Source organism: Bombus vosnesenskii, unplaced genomic scaffold, assembly GCF_011952255.1.
Source record: "Bombus vosnesenskii isolate JDL3184/JDL3185 unplaced genomic scaffold, Bvos_JDL3184-5_v1.1 scf7180000013272, whole genome shotgun sequence".
NCBI classification, from domain to species: domain Eukaryota; kingdom Metazoa; phylum Arthropoda; class Insecta; order Hymenoptera; family Apidae; genus Bombus; species Bombus vosnesenskii.
Window position 1 is genome coordinate 3,824,090 of NW_022882930.1, and position 20,018 is coordinate 3,844,107.

A 20,018-nucleotide genomic window follows, 5' to 3' on the forward strand; every position below is an offset into this window, starting at 1 on the left:
CCTGTAATTACTGCTGTCACTCTGAAAATCCATTAGTCCGGGAAATATATTAATTCCAATATCAATTGATCGACGACCTCGTCGAATGACAATATTCAACCAAACAAACTTTCAAAACTGTATACTACATTGTACACCTACGTACCCATTATGAACGAAACTATGCGTCTAACTAAATAACCGAACAAAAAATCCATATTGTTCCACTTTCCGATATCAAATTCATTTAGTGGCTGAACGAAAAAATTCCAAGGAAGCGTAACGAATAATAATCGTGATCTCGTTGAAACAGTTAACAAATCGATTCCCACGGCGGTGAGCCACGGTGGTGAGCCACGTTGCTAAATTAACACGATTAGATTAAGATAAATTTCACGGTCTAACGAATTTTCATCAATGTACGGGATTTGGATAAAGTACGCGAATACGATATATAGTACCTTGCGAAAATGAAATTTTATGGCGTAGTATGTTCCCATCTACGTATTTAGGTTCCTAGTATCTGCTAGTTATCGATATAAAATTCGGGTAGCAGACGGCGTGTTAAAGATGAGAAAGCAACGGAGAAGAAACGAGGTAATAAAGAAAGAATGTTAATGGCGCATAGAGAATTGAGGGAAGATGTTGTGAAACAGGGGACAAAAATATAAAGAAAAATATACAGCACGTTTCATTTTTATCCCGCCAAACGGTTTCGGCATATTTCACGATTAAGAATGAGGAAAGAAGGTTACATAGACATAGGATCAAAATTATAGACGACTGGTTTCTTGTTTGATTTATGCTGCCTTCGAAATACGAGAAAATCAAAATGAAATTCAGATGGCAGTAGAATCGATTTATGAACGATGGCAATTTACGAGCATGGTCGACACTTTGAAGAAGAACTTCGGTAAACACGAGCAATCGATCGATCGAGAATCCAGTCATTTATCGTGTTATTTTTATCGTGACTTTCTACTAATGAAGCATTTACGACCCTGCATTTGTATAACGTTTTCGTTTTGCTTTTAATTGTAGAATGTTCTGACACAGGATTAGCAAGGTAAAAATGAAATGCTCTGTATAAATGTATAAAAAATATATATTTTTTGTACGTATTATTGTTGAAAATGACAACGTGAGTTCGTGCTAGCCATCCATATGCAGATGCGTTAGTTATAAGAAATAGTAACTAGAGGATGATCCTAGTTACAATCGATAGATTTAATCGATAGGCTTAAGATGCCTTTTTTGTTTTTATCCCTAGTTTTTGTAAGCGCGTTTTGGCTCAGAACAGTGTGATAGATTTATCCATTCAATAAAATAATAACTATTCTGATCTTACCTCTGAGTATAGAAATAACAACAATTATATTATTGTACTATTTATCATATTATTACATGTACTAGGTTGTCCTAAAAGCGTATTTCACTATCTGCACGCAGTTGCTTTACCTGGCAATGTTTCTACAAACGTGAAACCTAACCTGCCAAATGTACATAGTGCAGTGTAATAGAACAAAATGGATCATACATAATTCAATAAAATAACATAAAACAAAAATGTTGTGCATCTATTATTTCCTTATAAAACGAAAGAGACTTTTCGGACTACCTAATATATTATGTAATATATTATACAAAATATATTATATATGAAACATTCGCGGAGAAGTCAGAAGAAAAGCACCAGGAAATAAGAAAGATATGTTAAAGGCACACGGAGGATCGAGGGAGGAAGTTGCGAAATACGAAGTAAAAATATAAAAATATACAAAGAATATGTAAGGTATATAAAATTTGTGCGACAGTAAACGCGTTGAAGGTGAAAAAAGAAAACACGAGCGACCAGAAAAAAGAGATGTTAGAGGAACACGGAGGATCGAAGAAAGAAGTTATGAAATACGGAGCAGCGGCAACGAGAAACCGCAAGGACCTGTTGGTCGACCAGATCGACCGATCGTGGCGCTATACGAAAGAAGGAGAACCGTGCTGGCAACTGGTTACTTTCTAAACGTGGGCATGTAACCTGCGACCCGCATAGAATGCCTCTCACAATGGGAGAACGCGCTAACCTACAGGGATCGTACGCCTACACTACACGTGGAGGGACCGTGAGATTCGTGGAACATAAAATTGAGAAATCTCCAGAGAAACGGATCGATGCGATGCGATGGTCTCGTAAAATGTTCTTAACTCGTCAGCTACCACGCTACCCATTTACGGGACCATAAGATCGAATTTGTACGAATTTCATGAAATCGAGCGGAGATTCTTTTTAACTCAAAAAATATATGATGTACGATATTTCGTGTTTCAAAAGTCTTTTTTTTCATAGAATCTCGATTTATGGAAAACCACTGTCGAGGAAAGATTAATCAATATTCTCGAGTGGAGATTCTTCTTTACTCGCGTATGTTAAAAGCAGTATATTTTTTTTAATTTATAGAGTACCAATATACATAGAAAATCAAGATCTGAAGATTCTTTTTAACTCGCGAAACATATACGTACAAATGTTTCGTGTTTTAAAAATATTTCTCTTTTGTAATTCATAGAAAAGCAATATTCATAGGAAATCAGTAGGAAACGTTTACGGTATACGTTAAAAATTAGAAATCAACGAATTATTGTCATTAATGATATCCATACCGTTGATACTATTAATTAGTTAAAATATTCTATCTAGTATTTTGTTCATTTTTTAATACACCTCGCACGTATTTCAAGCGTGTTATAACACAGAATAATTCAGCTCGCTGTTAGAAGAACATCAAAACTTATAAATATAATATTTCAGTAATTTAATCCGTCCAAAATTTAGTAAGAGTAGATATTCTGGATATCTCTAGATTTCCCGTTGTGAAAGTGTTGAACCAATTTCACACGATAGTACCCGGGCTATGAGGATAGAGATTGCTTACTTTCTTCGATTCAATAGCATTAACGAACCGTTAAATCCAATGGGTTTATTAAGTGGGTATTGAGCCGAGCTGAATTTCGTGTTACGCGAAAACGCAATGGAATTCGAAACCTTGTTATTGTAGAAAATAAAACGGCAAGACAGAACTTAGATAAATACATTTCCTTATGTAAATATTAAGGGTTAAATAATTTAGTCCCATACAAAATATAATTGGGCCAGATTACTAAAAAAATGTTCCACAAATGAGATAAATATAGGAAATGATGTATGACATCAGCTTAATTCCATATGCCATAAATATCCTAATGCTAATGCTAACCTTTTTAATACTGAATGTATTCGTTAATGTATTATAAAGTATAGTATTTGATCTTACGGCACTGTTCAATTTTTATTTCAAATATCTTCTTATACAGCAAGTAGCTTGTTAATTATTTGACAAATTAAAAAATTCGCTGTGTATGAATAAAAGTTTATAGCTTCATTGTGCGTCCAATCGTATTCAATAAGTCTTGTGAATCGTATTTTTAACAAATATTATCGCGTACTTCGCGACCTAACAAATATTTTTGTTAAATTTGTCTATATATCTTCCACGAGATTATCCACTTTTACTTTTAACATGAAATGAACTTCCTCGCAGATGTGTTATGCAAAACATTGAGAATATTCCGTAATAAGAGAATAATACTCGCTTCTTTCCATACGCTTCATTCCCTAAGAAAACTTTTCTCTATTGTAAACAATTTTTTTTATTGGGAAATATCTCTGTATATCCCATTCAATCTTTATACTTGAAAAGAGATTTGAAGATTAGAGTTGGGAAAATGATGAAAGATTTTCCAAGTCTTATTTGACCATGTATTCTCCGAAACAGATGTCCTTCTTCGGTATCGTTACGCCAGGCTTAGAACAACGTGACGCGAATACACGAAATACACCTGTCGAAGCAATTGTTTGATAATAATAATATTAAATTTGTGAACAAGTACAAACTACGATGTTTCTTAGGAACGAAGACAAACCTTCGTGCCTATTATTCGAATAAATTATATGCTTGCTATTTCATCACAGTCTTGTGCGATTCTTTTCTATCTTTCAACTATGACTGTATATAATTCCTAAAGGTATAATATTTAAATAGTTTCAAGGGAATTCGTGAACAATAACGCTCTTAAAAGCAGTATTTAAGTAATCTCAAGAGGTAATGACACAGTAGCATCCATACTTAAACATTTATCAAACCTAATCTGGAGTACTTTGCAGTCTATCTAATGTATCAACAAAAAGATTTTATCAACATACAAGATAAATATTATTTGTTTATCCTGATGATAACACTGTACTGTACTGTAGAATAAACGTAGAATGGAAGATTAGATAGTACTAAACTTTTGTACGATAATGTATGCATGTTCTCTTTGGCTATTATTCAGTTCTTTACCGAAACGGAATGTACTTTGTGAAAAGACTAGTTGGAGCAGACAAAGAGCGAAGGATTCTTTTGTACTAAAATATGCGATATTTAAAACCGCTAGAAATCATCGGTCGACCGAGGCCCAAAAGATATAAAGCATTGTGAATATAGCTTCCAGTGTTCCCTAGCCACAAATGATAAAAATAATGAAAAGTAACGGGAAGCTTAAATATTTATTTAACGTCTTTAATATTAAAATTATTTTCTAATTCCTCTCGAATCTTTTAAGTAAATTTCCCAAGTAAGTTGTCAGAATTATCTAAAATAATCTAGTTGCAATTAAACGCTTTCTACATAAGAGAATTCTCCTTAGTAACAGTGTTATTTTTATTTAATAAACAACTCTACCTAAGTCCTTTTCTTACACATACAAGATTTTCCTTCTAAAAAATACCTATCAAATATTCTTTGTAACATAAAATACAAAACAGAGTAAACTTTGTTAGAACGTGCCAATAAATGTAAGGACTAGATATACAAATACTCATAGATGACAGTACATACAAAAATGTAACATATACAATGCATAAATTTATACATTATATAAAAATATACGTGTGTATAAATTTAAATGCCTGTACAAATCAAACAGATGCGAAAAGATTATCCTAAATTCAAGCATCTTTCAGGAGAATACAGTAGCTACAAAAAGTGTCTTCTTATCAGATTCTATACGTTCCACTTTCACAGTATCAAATTTTTGTAGTCATATGCAAGTGCTATTAGATCCTACAAAATGTAATACACTTGAACCTAATTAATTAATCCTGTAAATACTATAACAAGTGCAATAGAGTCCTGTTGTCACTGTATACAAATATACAAACGTAAAAATTGATCGTCAGGTAATAAATCAAGTGACATGAGAAAAGTATGATTCGTTACCGATCATAAGCAGCGCGACAGCGATGTGATCGCGACCAGAAGCCCTGAGGGCCCCCAGCAGAGCACCAGCACCCGCGCACACCAGGCCAACTACTCCAGGTATGGACCAACGTACAGGAGGGAACCGAGGCCACAACACTGCTTCGGTACTGCATCCCTGCAAGACAAGAACCAACCGTTGGAATGACCCACTGACACGTAAGTTTACTCCTGGTAAGTTGGCAAGTCGCTCGACACGCTTGTCCTCTACTATGCTTGGCTTACGCTCCGCTACGATCGTCATACAGCCAGCTATGTCCATCTTCTCATCTACCAAACTAATTTTTATCTGTTATTTGACCAGCTAGCTGTTTTTGACGAGTAAATGACGAAATAATTCGTCGTGAAGAAATGGCAATATTTTGCGTTATGACGAGCTCTGTCAGTGATAAAATTAAAAAATAAGACAGTCATTTCGTTACAACTTAATCCTATATTATAACAGCCACGCATATGCTATGTTTGACGAGTATAGTCGTCGTCGCTTACTTTTTGCGACGCATTTCAGGTACACAATTTTCAGAGAGGTCGCAACGGCTGACAGTTTTATGAATAACGCGCGAATGTTCCAATTAACAATTATGTAAATACATTGGATGACAGTGACGAGGTCTTATATTCGTAAAAGCAAGTGAAATTTGAATATACGTATACACATGTGCTTATCAGATCGCTGTGTAACTTTATGAAAGCGTAAAATTTATTACATGAAACAAATTTATTGAAATTACCAATACCTATATAAGATTTTGCCGAATTAGATATATGTAAATTACATCAAATTTTATAATGAAATTATTACATGAGATTATACAAATTGTTAATTTTATAACACAGTGCATGCTATACGTTACATTTTATTTTATATACAGGGTGGTTGGTAACTGGTGGTACAAGCGGAAAGGGGGTGATTCTACGCGAAAAAAGAAGTCGAAAATATAGAATAAAAATTTTTCGTTCGAGGCTTTGTTTTCGAGAAAATCGACTTTGAATTTTCGCTCGGCACGCGTGCACTTATCACGTCTCGTTATAACGGATCTCACTGTAGATTTTTAAAAAAATTAAAAAAAGAAATTTTATTCTATATTTACGACTTCTTTTTTCGCGTAGAATCACCCCCTTTCCGCTTGTACCATCAGTTACCAATCACCCTGTATATAAGTGTTGAAAATGACAACGTGAGTTCGTGCTCGCCATCTATATGCAGATGCGTTAGTTATAAGAAATAGTAACTAGACGATGATCCTAGTTACAATCGATAGATTTAATCGATAAGCTTAAGATGCTTTCTCGTTTTTATCCCTAGTTTTTATAAGGGCGTACAATAAAGGTATTTTTGGCTCGGAATGGTGTGATAGATTTATCCATTCGATAAAATAATAACTATTCTGATCTTACCTCTGAGTATAGAAATAACAACAATAAGAATAGCATATAGTACAATGAAATTATTAATAAAGGACCATGTCAGAGGAAGAGAACAGATCCTACAACTGTCGATATGAACAGTGACGCTATAGCCTAAAGAAGACTGCAGAAGATACTTGTTGTTACCCTAGTAGCTAGTCTCTAGAAAGGTTTCTTGCGTCTGAAATGGCTACTGTCCATGTAAAATGTAAGACATTTACTTAACACTTTACGTGTTTTAACTTCGTCATAGTGCAACGGACATAGCAAAAAACATTCGTTTCACACTTGGCGAAAGTGCTGCGACTGTTCGTACTTGTTATCAATGGATTGCAAAGTTGTCTGCCGTGACAGGCTTAAAGTATATAGGCGAGAAACATACAACTAATTATTTGTAACATTGGATGTAGACTCGCACTACCGACCACAAGTATTATGATAGGACATTTTACCAGTCATTTATTTTATTTATTGCGAAAATTCTAACAAATTTTACTTTATGCTGTGTATATGTAAAATGACGAAATATCAGATTTGTAATAAAATAGCGAGAATTATAATAAATGGTGCAATACCCGTGGCCGGCAATGTGAAATTCACAATTTATCAATGTATTAACAAACTGTCAAAAATAATGACAGAAATGTGTGTAAAAGATATAAATAAGCCATATGTACATGGTTTACTTATCTATATGAATATCAATGCGTAATAATGTAAATATCTATATAAACTATTCTGGTAGAATCGTAGAAAACGTTCTACATATAGTGAAAACGTACATAGCAATCTAACATTACACAAGTTGTACAAGTTATACAGGTTGTCTTCCGCAACCGGTTAGAAGCGGCGGTTTTGTTACTAATTTTAAAAGCTAAAGTATCAAAAATTGCCAAACGATAGTGAAAGCAATCAATTTCAAGATCTAAACTCTATTTTACTCCTTTTTCCAGTCGTAAGAACTGGTTAATCACATAGTGGGAGATGAATACATTGATTGCTATGAATCAAGTTAAATTGGGTTTGCTAGGATAATTTTACGATACCAGTAACATATATATTTAGAAGATGCTGATGTAATCTATACGATCTCCTGTTCAATGAAAAACACGCCACAAATATTCAAAAGTAAAACTGAATGATAAATATATTCTTCACAAACTGTTACATACCCGGTTTGTATGTATAATACATAGACAAAACATCAATGCAATCCTTTGAGATAGTAATTGGTATTAGAGTACGATTATTCAAATAAATATTTTCATTTTTCTTCCTCTATGATTAATTTTGCATAATTGTTTTTCCTTTCGATTAAGATCCGCTTTCATTAGAGTTCACTCATCGGGTTATTTTTAGTTTTAAGTTTAGCAACAAGTTACTATTAATGTAAAAAAAAACAATATTCATTACGTGATTTATAAATATTTATGCCCTCGCTATACCATGACAAACTTAAATAATTTTTTTAATCCACGACGATGCTAATAATTTGTCACCAATCGAGAATATACAAAATCATAACAAATTAAAAAAAAATCTATTCACTCCATTGCATTAAAAAATAGTAAAATTTTGCCCTTTCGTATGTTTCTCATAAACATACCATTTACAAAAAATATACTGGAAAATAATAATATGTACAAGCTGTATGCATGTGTTTAAAGCTTATGAAATATGTATTTATATTTACATATATGTGAACGTAACTTTAGAACGACTCGAACAATAATTGACAAACGATGTTTACGCAACATCAGGAAAAAGATGAAACGCTAGTTTTCAGATGCAACTATACAACGTTCGATTGCGGAAACATATTTTTATGATTCCTTTGACGTCAACAAATAAATAAGCAAGTATAATTTTATACGATGATCGAACGAGCGTCCAGAGTTCAAAGGGACGTTGTAATATATATAGAAATGTAAAAACGGGGCGAGACTCGTGCGACAAGCATCGAAGAACATACTTGAAAACGTTTCAAAAAGAAACGTTCGTAATGGAGCAGCAAAGTGCACAAAGTCGCGTATCAGAAGCGTTCGCACATTGTCAAAAGCAAGCACGTGAAGAATTCACGAGTGGCAGACGGTAGACAAAACCGTCGTCTGTTTCACTAATGTACGAATCTGATTGCTTTTCCAAACTCATTTTCTACGCTTACATATTTTAATCTTTCTATAAGATTTATCCTATATACACACAATTATGAAATATCAGCATTGATTTGTCCAGAATTTAGACAGCCTGCAACGTTTTTAAAACAAATAGTTAAAAATGCTCTTACGAGATATTGGTGTATTATACACGATACTATTATGAGGAATTATATATGTAACATTACGATGAAAATATACAAAATTATAGAAAATCAAAATCCTGTGTCTCATTATGCGTGTTAAAATTCAATTATTCAAACAATATTCATCAACTTTCAAGAACCTTCGAGTAACAATGAATGTTGAATTTTAAAAAATGAAATATGTTGAACAGAAATTGAAGATGCTGCGATATTCCTTTGCTTTCCTGAGGATATGATAGACATGGGGGAAGATCGTTTTCCAAGAGAAGGAAAATATTTTCACGTCTGCCTTGTAGAAGCGAACTGGAATGTTCACCGAACATCGGGACAGTGCGCAACGTACTAATAATAATACTATCGAAACCTGAAGAACCACAAATATTCATCGGCATTTATCAGCTTTCAAAGTTGTTCGAATAATTCTGAGCAATATAATACGAAACGAATATACATTTGTATATTTACCGTCCAAAAGCAGAGACGCTGGTAGAGACCGGAAACGGTAGTCCAAGACTAAGACCCCTAAGGCCCAAATGGGGCGGTGGAAGATGTAGAAATCCTCTGGTAGGAGTGACCAAAGGTACACCCGGTGCTGTAGAGGAAGCCTGACATCCCGTCGACGTCCCAGGATAAGATGGTGGCATCGAGCATGATCTCAAGGCTCGACGATGTTGCCTTCGCAATCGCCTCTCTCTTCGACGAGCACCGCGGACGCCGTCGAGATCCTCCAACGCCTCTGGACCATTTTGCAGCGGTAGCTCCGTTTGTGCCTCCGTTGAAGTGAAAGACCGCGCATTGTCCCGCGACTCCTGCAAAGTTCACGGAAACATTCAAATTATTCATCTTCTTTATTCTCCTTGCGAATTCTGCTCTTCCATTATTCCAAGTGTGCAACGTTACTTTCAGGATTTTTAACAGAATGTATGATTTTGCTTATGGAGAAGAGACGCGACAGGGATTATCAATGGCTAGACGAAAATTAGAGAATTATCGGTTGCGCTTAGATTGCGAATGTTCAGGCGTTTAAAGGAAAATTCAGAAATGTACAAATGAACGTAATACATGGCGTAATGGCAAAAGTATATAAATATATGAAGCATCCAAAGTAGAGTGGACGTTATGATATTTAGCGAAACAGACGGTTTGCTATTTTGGTTTTATTTCTTAGTTGCAAAATATGCATTTGCGTATTAAATATTCACGATCTAGTTATAATAACGTTCTGACCTACCAATGAGTTTATTCGTGTGTTTTACTTTGTAATTTATCTATATTTGTTGGCATGAAAGTAAAATCTATTATATACTGTCTTTCGCTATTCAATGCGTGGTATTTACTATCTTTCACGTTTCCAGTAACTTCAAAGACGTGGCTTTCTATTTAAAAAAAAGATTTTCCTAGCCCATTATCCATTTTTCTCCGCTAATTAGAGGAAAATACGGCTAGCTGTGCGAATTCGCGATAATAATCTGAATTTTCACCTGTGCACATAATACGGCATCCTGCATTTGTGACAGCCAGCGCACTCGAAATTGTTCCTTTTGCTATTCTATATCTACTGCACTTTCGCGCGTTCTCTCCCATTCTAATCACGATTTCGTGATTTCCGTTCCTTATTACTTACTACGTAATCACTCACTTTTAACCTTTAAAATACACACGTATACGGGGTGACAACGAAATAGGTGGTCGAATAATCTCGTTACATTAAAATATCAAAAAGTCTGCTCATAGAGGTAATCAGTCTCTTAAAGATGATAAATTAATAGAAAAAGAGAGAGAGAGAGTATAACGATAAAAAGATCTTTCTCCTTATGTAAAATATTTTCTTTTTATCCATGATGAAATATTGTAAGAATATTAAAAAATTACAGTTTCTAAATTTCTTTCGACTCTAAACACTTTCGAAATGTTTCTCGAATTATTAATCAATCTTTTATTCGATTACGAATATAAGCGGTTATACAACAAATATAAATAGCAAAAATAATTCTAGAAGAGTAATGAACAGCGAAATTATTAGTCCGCGTATTTTTATGCACTTGTGGGAAATTTAGCAAAATTATAGCAGCATTTAGCAAAAATATAGCAGCTATTGTTATATTTGGTAGTCAAGCGTAAAAGCCATAAGCATCTGTACGTACAATTGGCAACTAAGTGATTGCGGATTTTGTCATTAGGTGGTATTGACAATATCCGCAATCACTTAGTTGCCAACCCAACAGATGAATGATAAACCTTGATATGTGTATGGAAAACATACTTTCATGTAGAGATACATATAGATGCAGATATAGTTACGTATATAATATACCACTATATCGCATACGTTAGGATAGATACGTACTAATTATGTCCACAGAAAGAGTTAAGTAATATAATATAACACAATAAAATAGCAATATAATACAGTAACTAAGAACTCGATGTAAGAATGCAATATAGTGTAAGAAACGAAGAATAAGAATGAAACAATTTCCTTGTAATAGGCTATGGATCCACAGTATAAATAAATTTGTTGTTATTTCTATACTCAGACGCAGGATCACAATAGTTATTACTTTATTGAATGGATAAATCTATCACACCGTTCTGAGCCAAAAAAAACCTTTATTGCACGCACTTACAAAAACTAGGGATAAAGACGAGAAATCATCTTAAACCTATCGATTGTAACTAGGATTATCGTCTAGTTACTATTTCTTATAACTAACGCATCTGCATATAGATGGCGAGCACGAACTCACATTGTCACTTTCAACAAAATTATTATTATTATTATTATTATATTTGATAATCGAAAAAAATATCTAACTAGATGCTACTCTTTTAGTATTTATAAAAATAAGAATTTATAACTTGGTAACTTTATAACTTTATAACTTAAGAATTAATAACTTGAATATTTTATCCAACTTGTATCTTACTAATTAACACTTTACCCAACGCAAATTAACTCGTTATTACAAACTGTTTATCCATTTCTGAATAAATTTCTTGTTCATTAATCAGTGAATTTTTCAGTAAAGTCGCTGTATATGTAAAGTTAATGAGAGTTAATGAGATCACGTATCTGGTCTTTTCTCTTCTTTCTTTTCGCTTTTCGGGAACTGGCGACACTATACGGGCAAAAGTACATTAGAGTCTATTACGTTGTGAGTCTTCGACGAGTCAAGCTCGCACGCAAATGATGGAATAATTTGAATAAATATACGTTATGGTGACGATTCGTGCGAATGAAAAATAGAAATACGGAAAGATATCAACGCGATTAACACGGGAACACGTGGAAACTATAGTCATCGGGCGCCATAAAACTGGCATGGAAAGTAATATTCAGGGAAATATTCGATACGTATCGGCAATGGTTCGTATTATTGGAAATAAAGGAATGGAAATATATATCTCATAAAATATCTTTATTGAAAACTATGAGGCGCGAAAAATGGTTTAAATAAAAAATTCCACCGTGTCGAGAATTTACACGGGTGAAGCTGGTAAAAATAACAATTTAAGGGATGTTTTCACGAGCCAAAATAAGATGAACGTGACGAATAACAAAGTTAAAAATCTGTTTATTAATTACCGATATTTAATATCGCAATTGCTAACTTGTATCGGAGAAATTGAAACGAATGAGAATACATAATTTAAAGGGAAAGAACAAGTCTCCACCCATATATATGGTTTATAAAAAATGATGCAAAGCTCTAGAAATTCTAAAATCTTCTCACAATTTGCTGATGAATTTTCATATTTCAGTCAATAACATATTGTTACTAAATTCATTTCTAACACAGAGAGAAAACATGTTTTATGTATATTAAAACTAGAATAGTTCTAAAATTGTTTATGTTCACGTATATGTTTGTGTTCAATATGTTTAAGCTCAAATTGAGTTGAGTTCGAGTCTTTAGTTAGGTTTGATTTCATTCTAATTCCAAATAGTTAATAAATAATTAAAAATGATAAATTCAAATTAATCCTAATTCAGTGAGATTATTATACAGATTAGATAACTGTAGATTAGATTATTAGACCATTAGACATTAGATAGATTATAAAACATAATATAAGGTATTATAAGCAGAAATGTAACCGAAAGCCATCCGAAGGCAAGTGATATGGATCACAAATAAATAAAAAAATGTATATTAAAATTGAGAAGAATCGGGTGAACATTATAATGTGAGTTGTAATGATTGATGAGATTACAAAGAGTAATCTAAGGTGGGAGGGTGATGGGAGGTTGGAAGTTGCAGTAGTTTTAAATAAAATGACACAAAATCCATCCACAGATGACGTTTGCAACCTGAAATTCAAGACCTTTTCACTTTAGGATCCATTCGGATTAATAAAGGAGCCTACACGCGTCCGGTATGCATATGACTCTAATTGTGCTTGAAATGGTTGAATCAATTGGTGTCTACATATTTAAGTACATTTACTCCTTTAATTTTTGACCTCAGTATATATATCAGGGCTACATACATGTACGTATTAACGTTTACTATAATACCAATGTATTATATTACATGAACACTTCTTGAAACGTTGCTACCACAGATTAACAATTTATTTATAGGTCCTAGGTCTTACGTTCACGGTTTAAGAATAATTTAGGTTCAAGACAATCGATCGTATCCAAAATCAGCAATACATGGATGGAGAAATAAATATAAATATACATTTACACTTCCGAAATAATAACATTTTCTTTTAGATTAATTTGTAATCCAGGTCGCGACGATTGATTACATAAAAACTTCTTTAACTTGCATTCAAAGTACGAGAATATAATTAATCGCATTCCGACCCTAATAGTATCCTAGCGTTTGAAATGTTGCATAAATCCTCTTTCGAATATGTACGTTCGAGGTCGGGTTGCTGAAACCCGTGAGCTAGATCATCGTTTTCTCCTGCAAACGTGCATTGACGAGAAACGCGTTTCAAAAGGTGTTTCGTTCGACTAAAAGTTTTTAGGTACACATACACAGTCACTCGCAAGTATTAGAACATCTGCTGATACTTAATATAAATCGAATGCTTTTCGCTATTTTTATTTTCTAGTTATTCTATTGGAAATCATATCTTGCAACGAAGCGTTTTTTAATCAGCGTCTGCATATAATCTTTTTGGTGTCAAATTTTTAGTCATATGAAAGTACTATTAAATCTAATTTGTACGTGAATAATATAGTAAATACAATATTTGTGCCGTAGAATACTAAATTGAATAAAATTTGTTAAAATTTGTAATAAACGTAAAAAGTTTAACGTGTAACGAGGTTTTAATGGATTTAAATACTTATACATATAAACTAATGTGTACTAATAATATACTATAATACTAATAAATACTTATGACCGATACGTATCTTAAAAAATGTACTTCTATGGTAAATCATAGACATAAACTTCGGTTTTATTACATGTATTAAAACAAGTGTCATTATCGTAATGGAATATTTTGCAAAAAGATTATGTCAAGTTACGAATCTTTTTACCAATAGCCTTTGGTAATAATGCTTTACGGCGTTTCTCTAATTAGGTTGGAAGAAACAAAACGAAGTGTTTGGCGTATCGAAAACCGTAACCGTAACCGCAGCCATAACCGTACCCGTAACTGTAATTATTTCTTCGGTTTCGATTTCCTGAGTCGACATATTTTTAGGAATTATATCTTAACCGCATTACGTCCCTTCGATTCTTACATAATTCTCGACTAGCCGAGTAATTCTAGTTATACGCTTCTTAAATATAGAATACGTGTATTTAATATGATAATACGCGTGTTAACGCTTATTATTTGTTGGTGTACCAGATAGTACTATCAGCTTATCGTATTCGCTATCGAATGACTGTAATCTTCAAATATTTTCGTTCATTATCTTCAAAACAATTGGCTCACCATCCTTATCTCATTCTTAATGACCTTTATTCTTGCTCTACGATCTCTGACAGCGAGTCACCATGTCCTACATATCCTTTAAAACTTTCTGAATTTGACTATCCTTATCATCCTCGATCCTAGTTCTTCCAAGGCTTTTGAAATCTCCAATACTTTCTACCAAACAGTTTCTCTTGCTTCTAAACGTAAAATCGTGTCAACTATTATTAGTACTATAACCAGTATTGACAAGGAATATTATTATTATATGTTCGATAAATCAGAAAAGTGGTTATTATCTATTAAATATTATTATATTCGCACAATTTATGGATTTTATAACCGCTGAGAATTAAAAAATAATTTGTAATGAAACTTCGAGTCTAAAACTTAAGACTATTTTGCTGGAAAAACGTAAAAAAATCAATATAACGTCACTCTCAGACGCTTTTCTTGGAAAAGGGAATAATGGTATTATCCTTGTCCTCCAAGACGCATTGGCGCCGTAGTGGAATTCTACTGAGTTGTTTACGAATATGCTCATTATGACAGGAAATGAATATTCAACACTGTAAAAATAATACATGCTAGAGAAAATAACGAAGATCAGCAGACTTTCGATAAAAGAAGATCGCGGAAATTGGAATTGTAATACAATCGGCAAAAAAACAAGTAGCATTTAAATAAATTTTTTACGCGTATCCATAGTATTTCCAGTAGAGAACTCTACCGTTTTATACGTGGATAAATGCAACTTAGCACATCGCACACAGTTCGAATTCTCAAGTGAAATACGAGTACATAGATACATGTGTCGAACTAGTTCCGAAAAACATAACCTAAGTCCGTCTAAAACTATCTTTCTCTTAAAAATATAAAAGCTTTGAATTTTATCTACATTCATCAAACGCGAAGAAAATTATTGTCGAGATCTAATTAATGATATTTTGTATGCAAAAGGAGTACGATTTAAACAATAGAGGCATTAAAATGTAAAAAATAATAAAATTCTTGTATATTCGTACCCAGTACCAAAGCGTTTAATAGACCAGTAATGGAAGAAAATGAAATATAAATCATCATAGAAAGATCGACAAATCGCATTCCAAGTTTAACACATAACAATGTTACAAATAAAAATATAAAAATAACGATACAAACCTGCGGTCTGCTAAGCTGGTTACTCCTTGCATTGTCAACGGTTGCACCGCCTACCGCGACGACACTGACAGGCCTTGGGGCATTCTCGGACAGAGCCCCGGCCATCGTACGACTCTGAACATCGGACTCCAGGATGTAACGCACCTTCCTTCTTTCTTCTTCAACCTCCCTTACTATCTCATACACTTCATCCAAAACTTCACAGTTCACGCTTCTTTTCTTTCTGTTCCTCCTCTTCTTCCTTTTTTTTCCATCCACGTTCCCGCCTCTCGCTTACCACCACATACGTATATAATACACCTATACGTGCCTTTTTCACTGCACACCTTTCTCTTTCCTCTGTTTCGATCGAGTACTCTTTTACGTACTACGTATCTCTCTTTCCGTTCATTCTACGTGTACTCTTTTCCTCTTTCATCCTCCATTTATCGCTTTTTCTTTATGTCTTTCATACTCTTTCAGAGTTCTGTTTCGTACTCTTCAATCTAACCCCACCACTGATTCACCAATTTTTCCCCACCACCCCCTCTCGCCCTACCACCTAGTAATGCTACCCGCTAGTACAGGTTTAAACGTGTTCTTTATAATTCTACCTTTATTTTTGCCTTACAGACATTTCTCCTGTCCTCTGGCTTTCAACTTCAACTATTCGTGTCCTCGCCTGCCTCTCGTTCCCCATTCGTGCTATACTTTTTCCCACCGCTTGCAACGCTCGCTGACAGTATCTAAAAACCACAACCGCGTGCTTTTGTCCTCCTCTAACGTGTTTCGATCTTCTTCCCCCTAGATGTCGTCTTTTATTTCCCTCGAACGTGTTTCGACTTGAACGCGCGGCTTTGATTAAGATTCTTTTTGCTTCTGCTCTCCTTTTCCCTACACTGTGGATGTCACAGATTTAGAAAGAGAAAATGAATTCGTGTCAATGATACCTTCCTTTTTTTCAATTGTCTGAGTTTCGTAATCCATCGACGATAGAAATGAGTATTACAGTCCATTCACGTTACCACTCAACCTATATAGAATGTATAGACACCTGTTGTTCCATTCTTCTTCAGATATTTGTCACGAAATAAGGTTTCTCGAATAAGATTATTCGACAAGATAATGTTAAAAGAGCTTTTTCATGGTAAATGTTCGGAGAGAAAGCGATAGAACGACGATTCTTGTTCCTTTTCATTAAATAAGAAATCGCGATATTCGATTTTGTTTCTCCTCCGTGTCACGCGTTTCAAACCTGTAAATAGGAAACGCGCCGTGATATATGTTTTTCTCTCTGAGTTTCATCGTCTCTGTTTTTTTACATGATCTTGACTGTAAATATTGAAAAGTATTCTGGCATTTAATTTATTTGAAAATCGTTCCTCCACGAGATCGATTCGCGTACAAGAATATGCAATGAATTGAGATATTTGCAATTTCTATGTCAATTTCTAATAATTCCAATACCTATTGATCTAATCCAAAGAGATAACGAAGAGCTATTTGGAAGTTATACCACGTTGAAACTTTATTGTTAACGCAAAATTGTGGAATACACTATTTGTCAAGGCACTATCCAATTTTAAGCATTAATACTTGCATTAAATATGACAATTTCTCCATCGATTTCAGGAAATCTCCTTTATTTTATTAATTAGATAACCAAACGTGCTGAAGATAATGAACTCCTCAAATAACGTTTGATACTGACCTATGCCAATAATCGTATTGCATGTTGACTTCTAAAAATAAATTGTATCGCGCTATGATATCGCAAACTAACTCTAGTAAATCGTATACTCATCCTAACCTTTCCTATTTATAATTTTATATCTAAACTACGTTCTATTAAAAGTAATCGTGCAAATACTTTTTTAGCGTCAATATGCATTAATAACAAGATTATCATATCTCGAAGTATGTGCCATTAAAAAGAATGATCTATAGAAATCGAGGACGATGTTTATTTGATCCGAATGTAAGACCGAATCTAAGTTGCGACAAGATTGCTTTGTTCTCATTTTCTACTTGTTCCTCGCGAGTAGAGCGAAGAACGAATCGACCTCGATATCGTTAACGCTACATGAGCATAAAATTTCCGTAATATAATTTGGTATTTTCTCCGTGATGAGCGTCGACGATGAAACTCGTAACTGACCTGAAACTAACTGTATGGGAACGTTTACGTTGCAAATTATCATCGCGCTCGCTCGCGACCGTTTTGAGAAACGGTACTTCTGGCGCTTGTGTGTTTCTACATCTTCACACGATGATTCACGTGATCTGATAGTACGACAACCCGTAGCCCGAAAATTTGGACGTCATCGAACAAAATTACAAATATTTACGAGCCCGCGCCTTCGCGCGCCATTTTCAAACTTTTGTTTATTTACGAAATGGTGTTCATGGAATATTTCAAATGTTTCGCTCATCTAGGAATGATCATTTATAAAATCATTTATTCAAGAGATATATTTAAAAATCATTTAAGACTTCGATATCAATAAAAGATTGTTGGCGTTAATTTCGTTACAAGCATGTGGAAACAGCCTATAATATGGAACATGAAATGGTTTTGGATCTTTATTATCGAAGAAGAGTCAAATTTGACAAAAGAACAAAAATAAAAAGTTTTTAACAAACTACTATTTGACAATTGTTCAAATTTATCTCTCGAACTGTTTTGATTATCGACTATAATATTTCGAAATGGAAATTTTTTCATGAAATTATTTTTTCTGTTTTAAAATCAATGAGAAAGATGCAGTATTTGTGGACAAATAAACGATTGATTACATTCAGCAGAGAAAATTATTGACAGAAAAGTGGATGGTACGCACGCACGTATACACAGTTTTGAAACAACAGATCACATTCGGAGGTGCGTCGAACACTTTCACAGCGAAGACAATGGGAGGATCAGTAATCCTTTAACCTGATTCTTAAATCACTGTAAGTCACTGGGGAAGCCTTGACGATCTGCTTGAAAGAAAAAAGACGCATCTACACGAAAGGATCTCGTGGCAACCAGTAGTAGCTATGGAAGGCAGTCGAGTAGAAAGAAGCTATCCTCTACCTCGAAATCACGCGCGGTCACACCTTGCACTAGTTAATTTACCTTTCAGATAACCTGGTCACGTCTGATAAAGTCAATAATTATTGTTTTCCACATATTTACACGCGATTTACATTAATGTCTGTAAACAAAAAATAGGTCGAAACGTGATATCATGATTTCGAAAAGGACAACACTAAAAACGACGCATCTCGAACCGCGATAGCGGCTCCACTGGTGCACAGGCTGTACAACATGTCCTGTAACAAAGTGCGAAACCTCCACCAGCGCGCTCATACAGCTGAGAGTTGAACTCGTCGACTGAGAATACCAATCGTCTCTCAGATCCATTTGAACGTCAGAAAACTTTTACATTGAGCATTAGATTGAGATAAATGCAATAGAGAAAGAGTGGGAATGAGAAGGATTAAGCAAAATGGAAATATTTCTTTCGCTTTTCTTAATCCTCTCTTTAATAGGTGGATTTTTCTATCAACATTTTTTCACTTTTATTATGTCTTTTAATATCTCAAACCCATTAATATAGTTACATATTTTTTTGTAGCATTTTTTTTATTGAATATCGAATAACAAGTAGAGTGCGGATGTCTATGTAATTTTAGATTGTTGTAAATATGATTGAACCTATAGAATGCCAATAGAAATGTTTCATCTATTAAATCTTATAAGCAATCTATTTTGAATATTTTATATATTTTTGTAGAATTTTGCATCTTTAAGTTCCAAAAATGTATAAATATCCGCAATCTAATAACAAGTTAGAACTGAAACAGAGTACGAAATGCAATTATTTGTTAGGGACTTTGTATAAAACTGTCACGTTAAACAGTTAACTTTAAAAAAGTTAAAAATTTAATAATTTGGGAAATAAATATAAACTGACAGCAGCTATTGC

The 20,018-nt window shown here is 33.9% G+C and overlaps 1 protein-coding gene across 1 annotated transcript; it reads right to left on the reverse strand.

The window, feature by feature from the left end:
• Window positions 1-5,360: 5,360 nt before the first annotated feature.
• Window positions 5,361-19,414, reverse strand: LOC117231373. Its single transcript, XM_033489762.1, has 4 exons — window positions 19,166-19,414; window positions 16,069-16,946; window positions 9,484-9,827; window positions 5,361-5,427 (listed from the first exon to the last, which is right to left on the reverse strand). The coding sequence occupies exons 2-4, from the start codon at window positions 16,171-16,173 to the stop codon at window positions 5,361-5,363; spliced, it is 516 nt and encodes a 171-aa protein (XP_033345653.1). The 5' UTR covers window positions 16,174-16,946; window positions 19,166-19,414.
• Between the last annotated feature and the right edge of the window lie 604 nt (window positions 19,415-20,018).

What these genes read in the sequence shown, in the direction of transcription:
- LOC117231373 (XM_033489762.1), bottom strand. Translation starts at nt 16,173, where the DNA reads ATGGCCGGGGCTCTGTCCGAGAATGCCCCAAGGCCTGTCAGTGTCGTC. An exon ending in ACCAGCTTAGCAGACCGCAG is followed by an intron (nt 9,828 to 16,068) that starts GTTTGTATCGTT and finishes TGAACTTTGCAG; the next exon opens with GAGTCGCGGGACAATGCGCG. An exon ending in AGCGTCTCTGCTTTTGGACG is followed by an intron (nt 5,428 to 9,483) that starts GTAAATATACAA and finishes CTTGTCTTGCAG; the next exon opens with GGATGCAGTACCGAAGCAGT.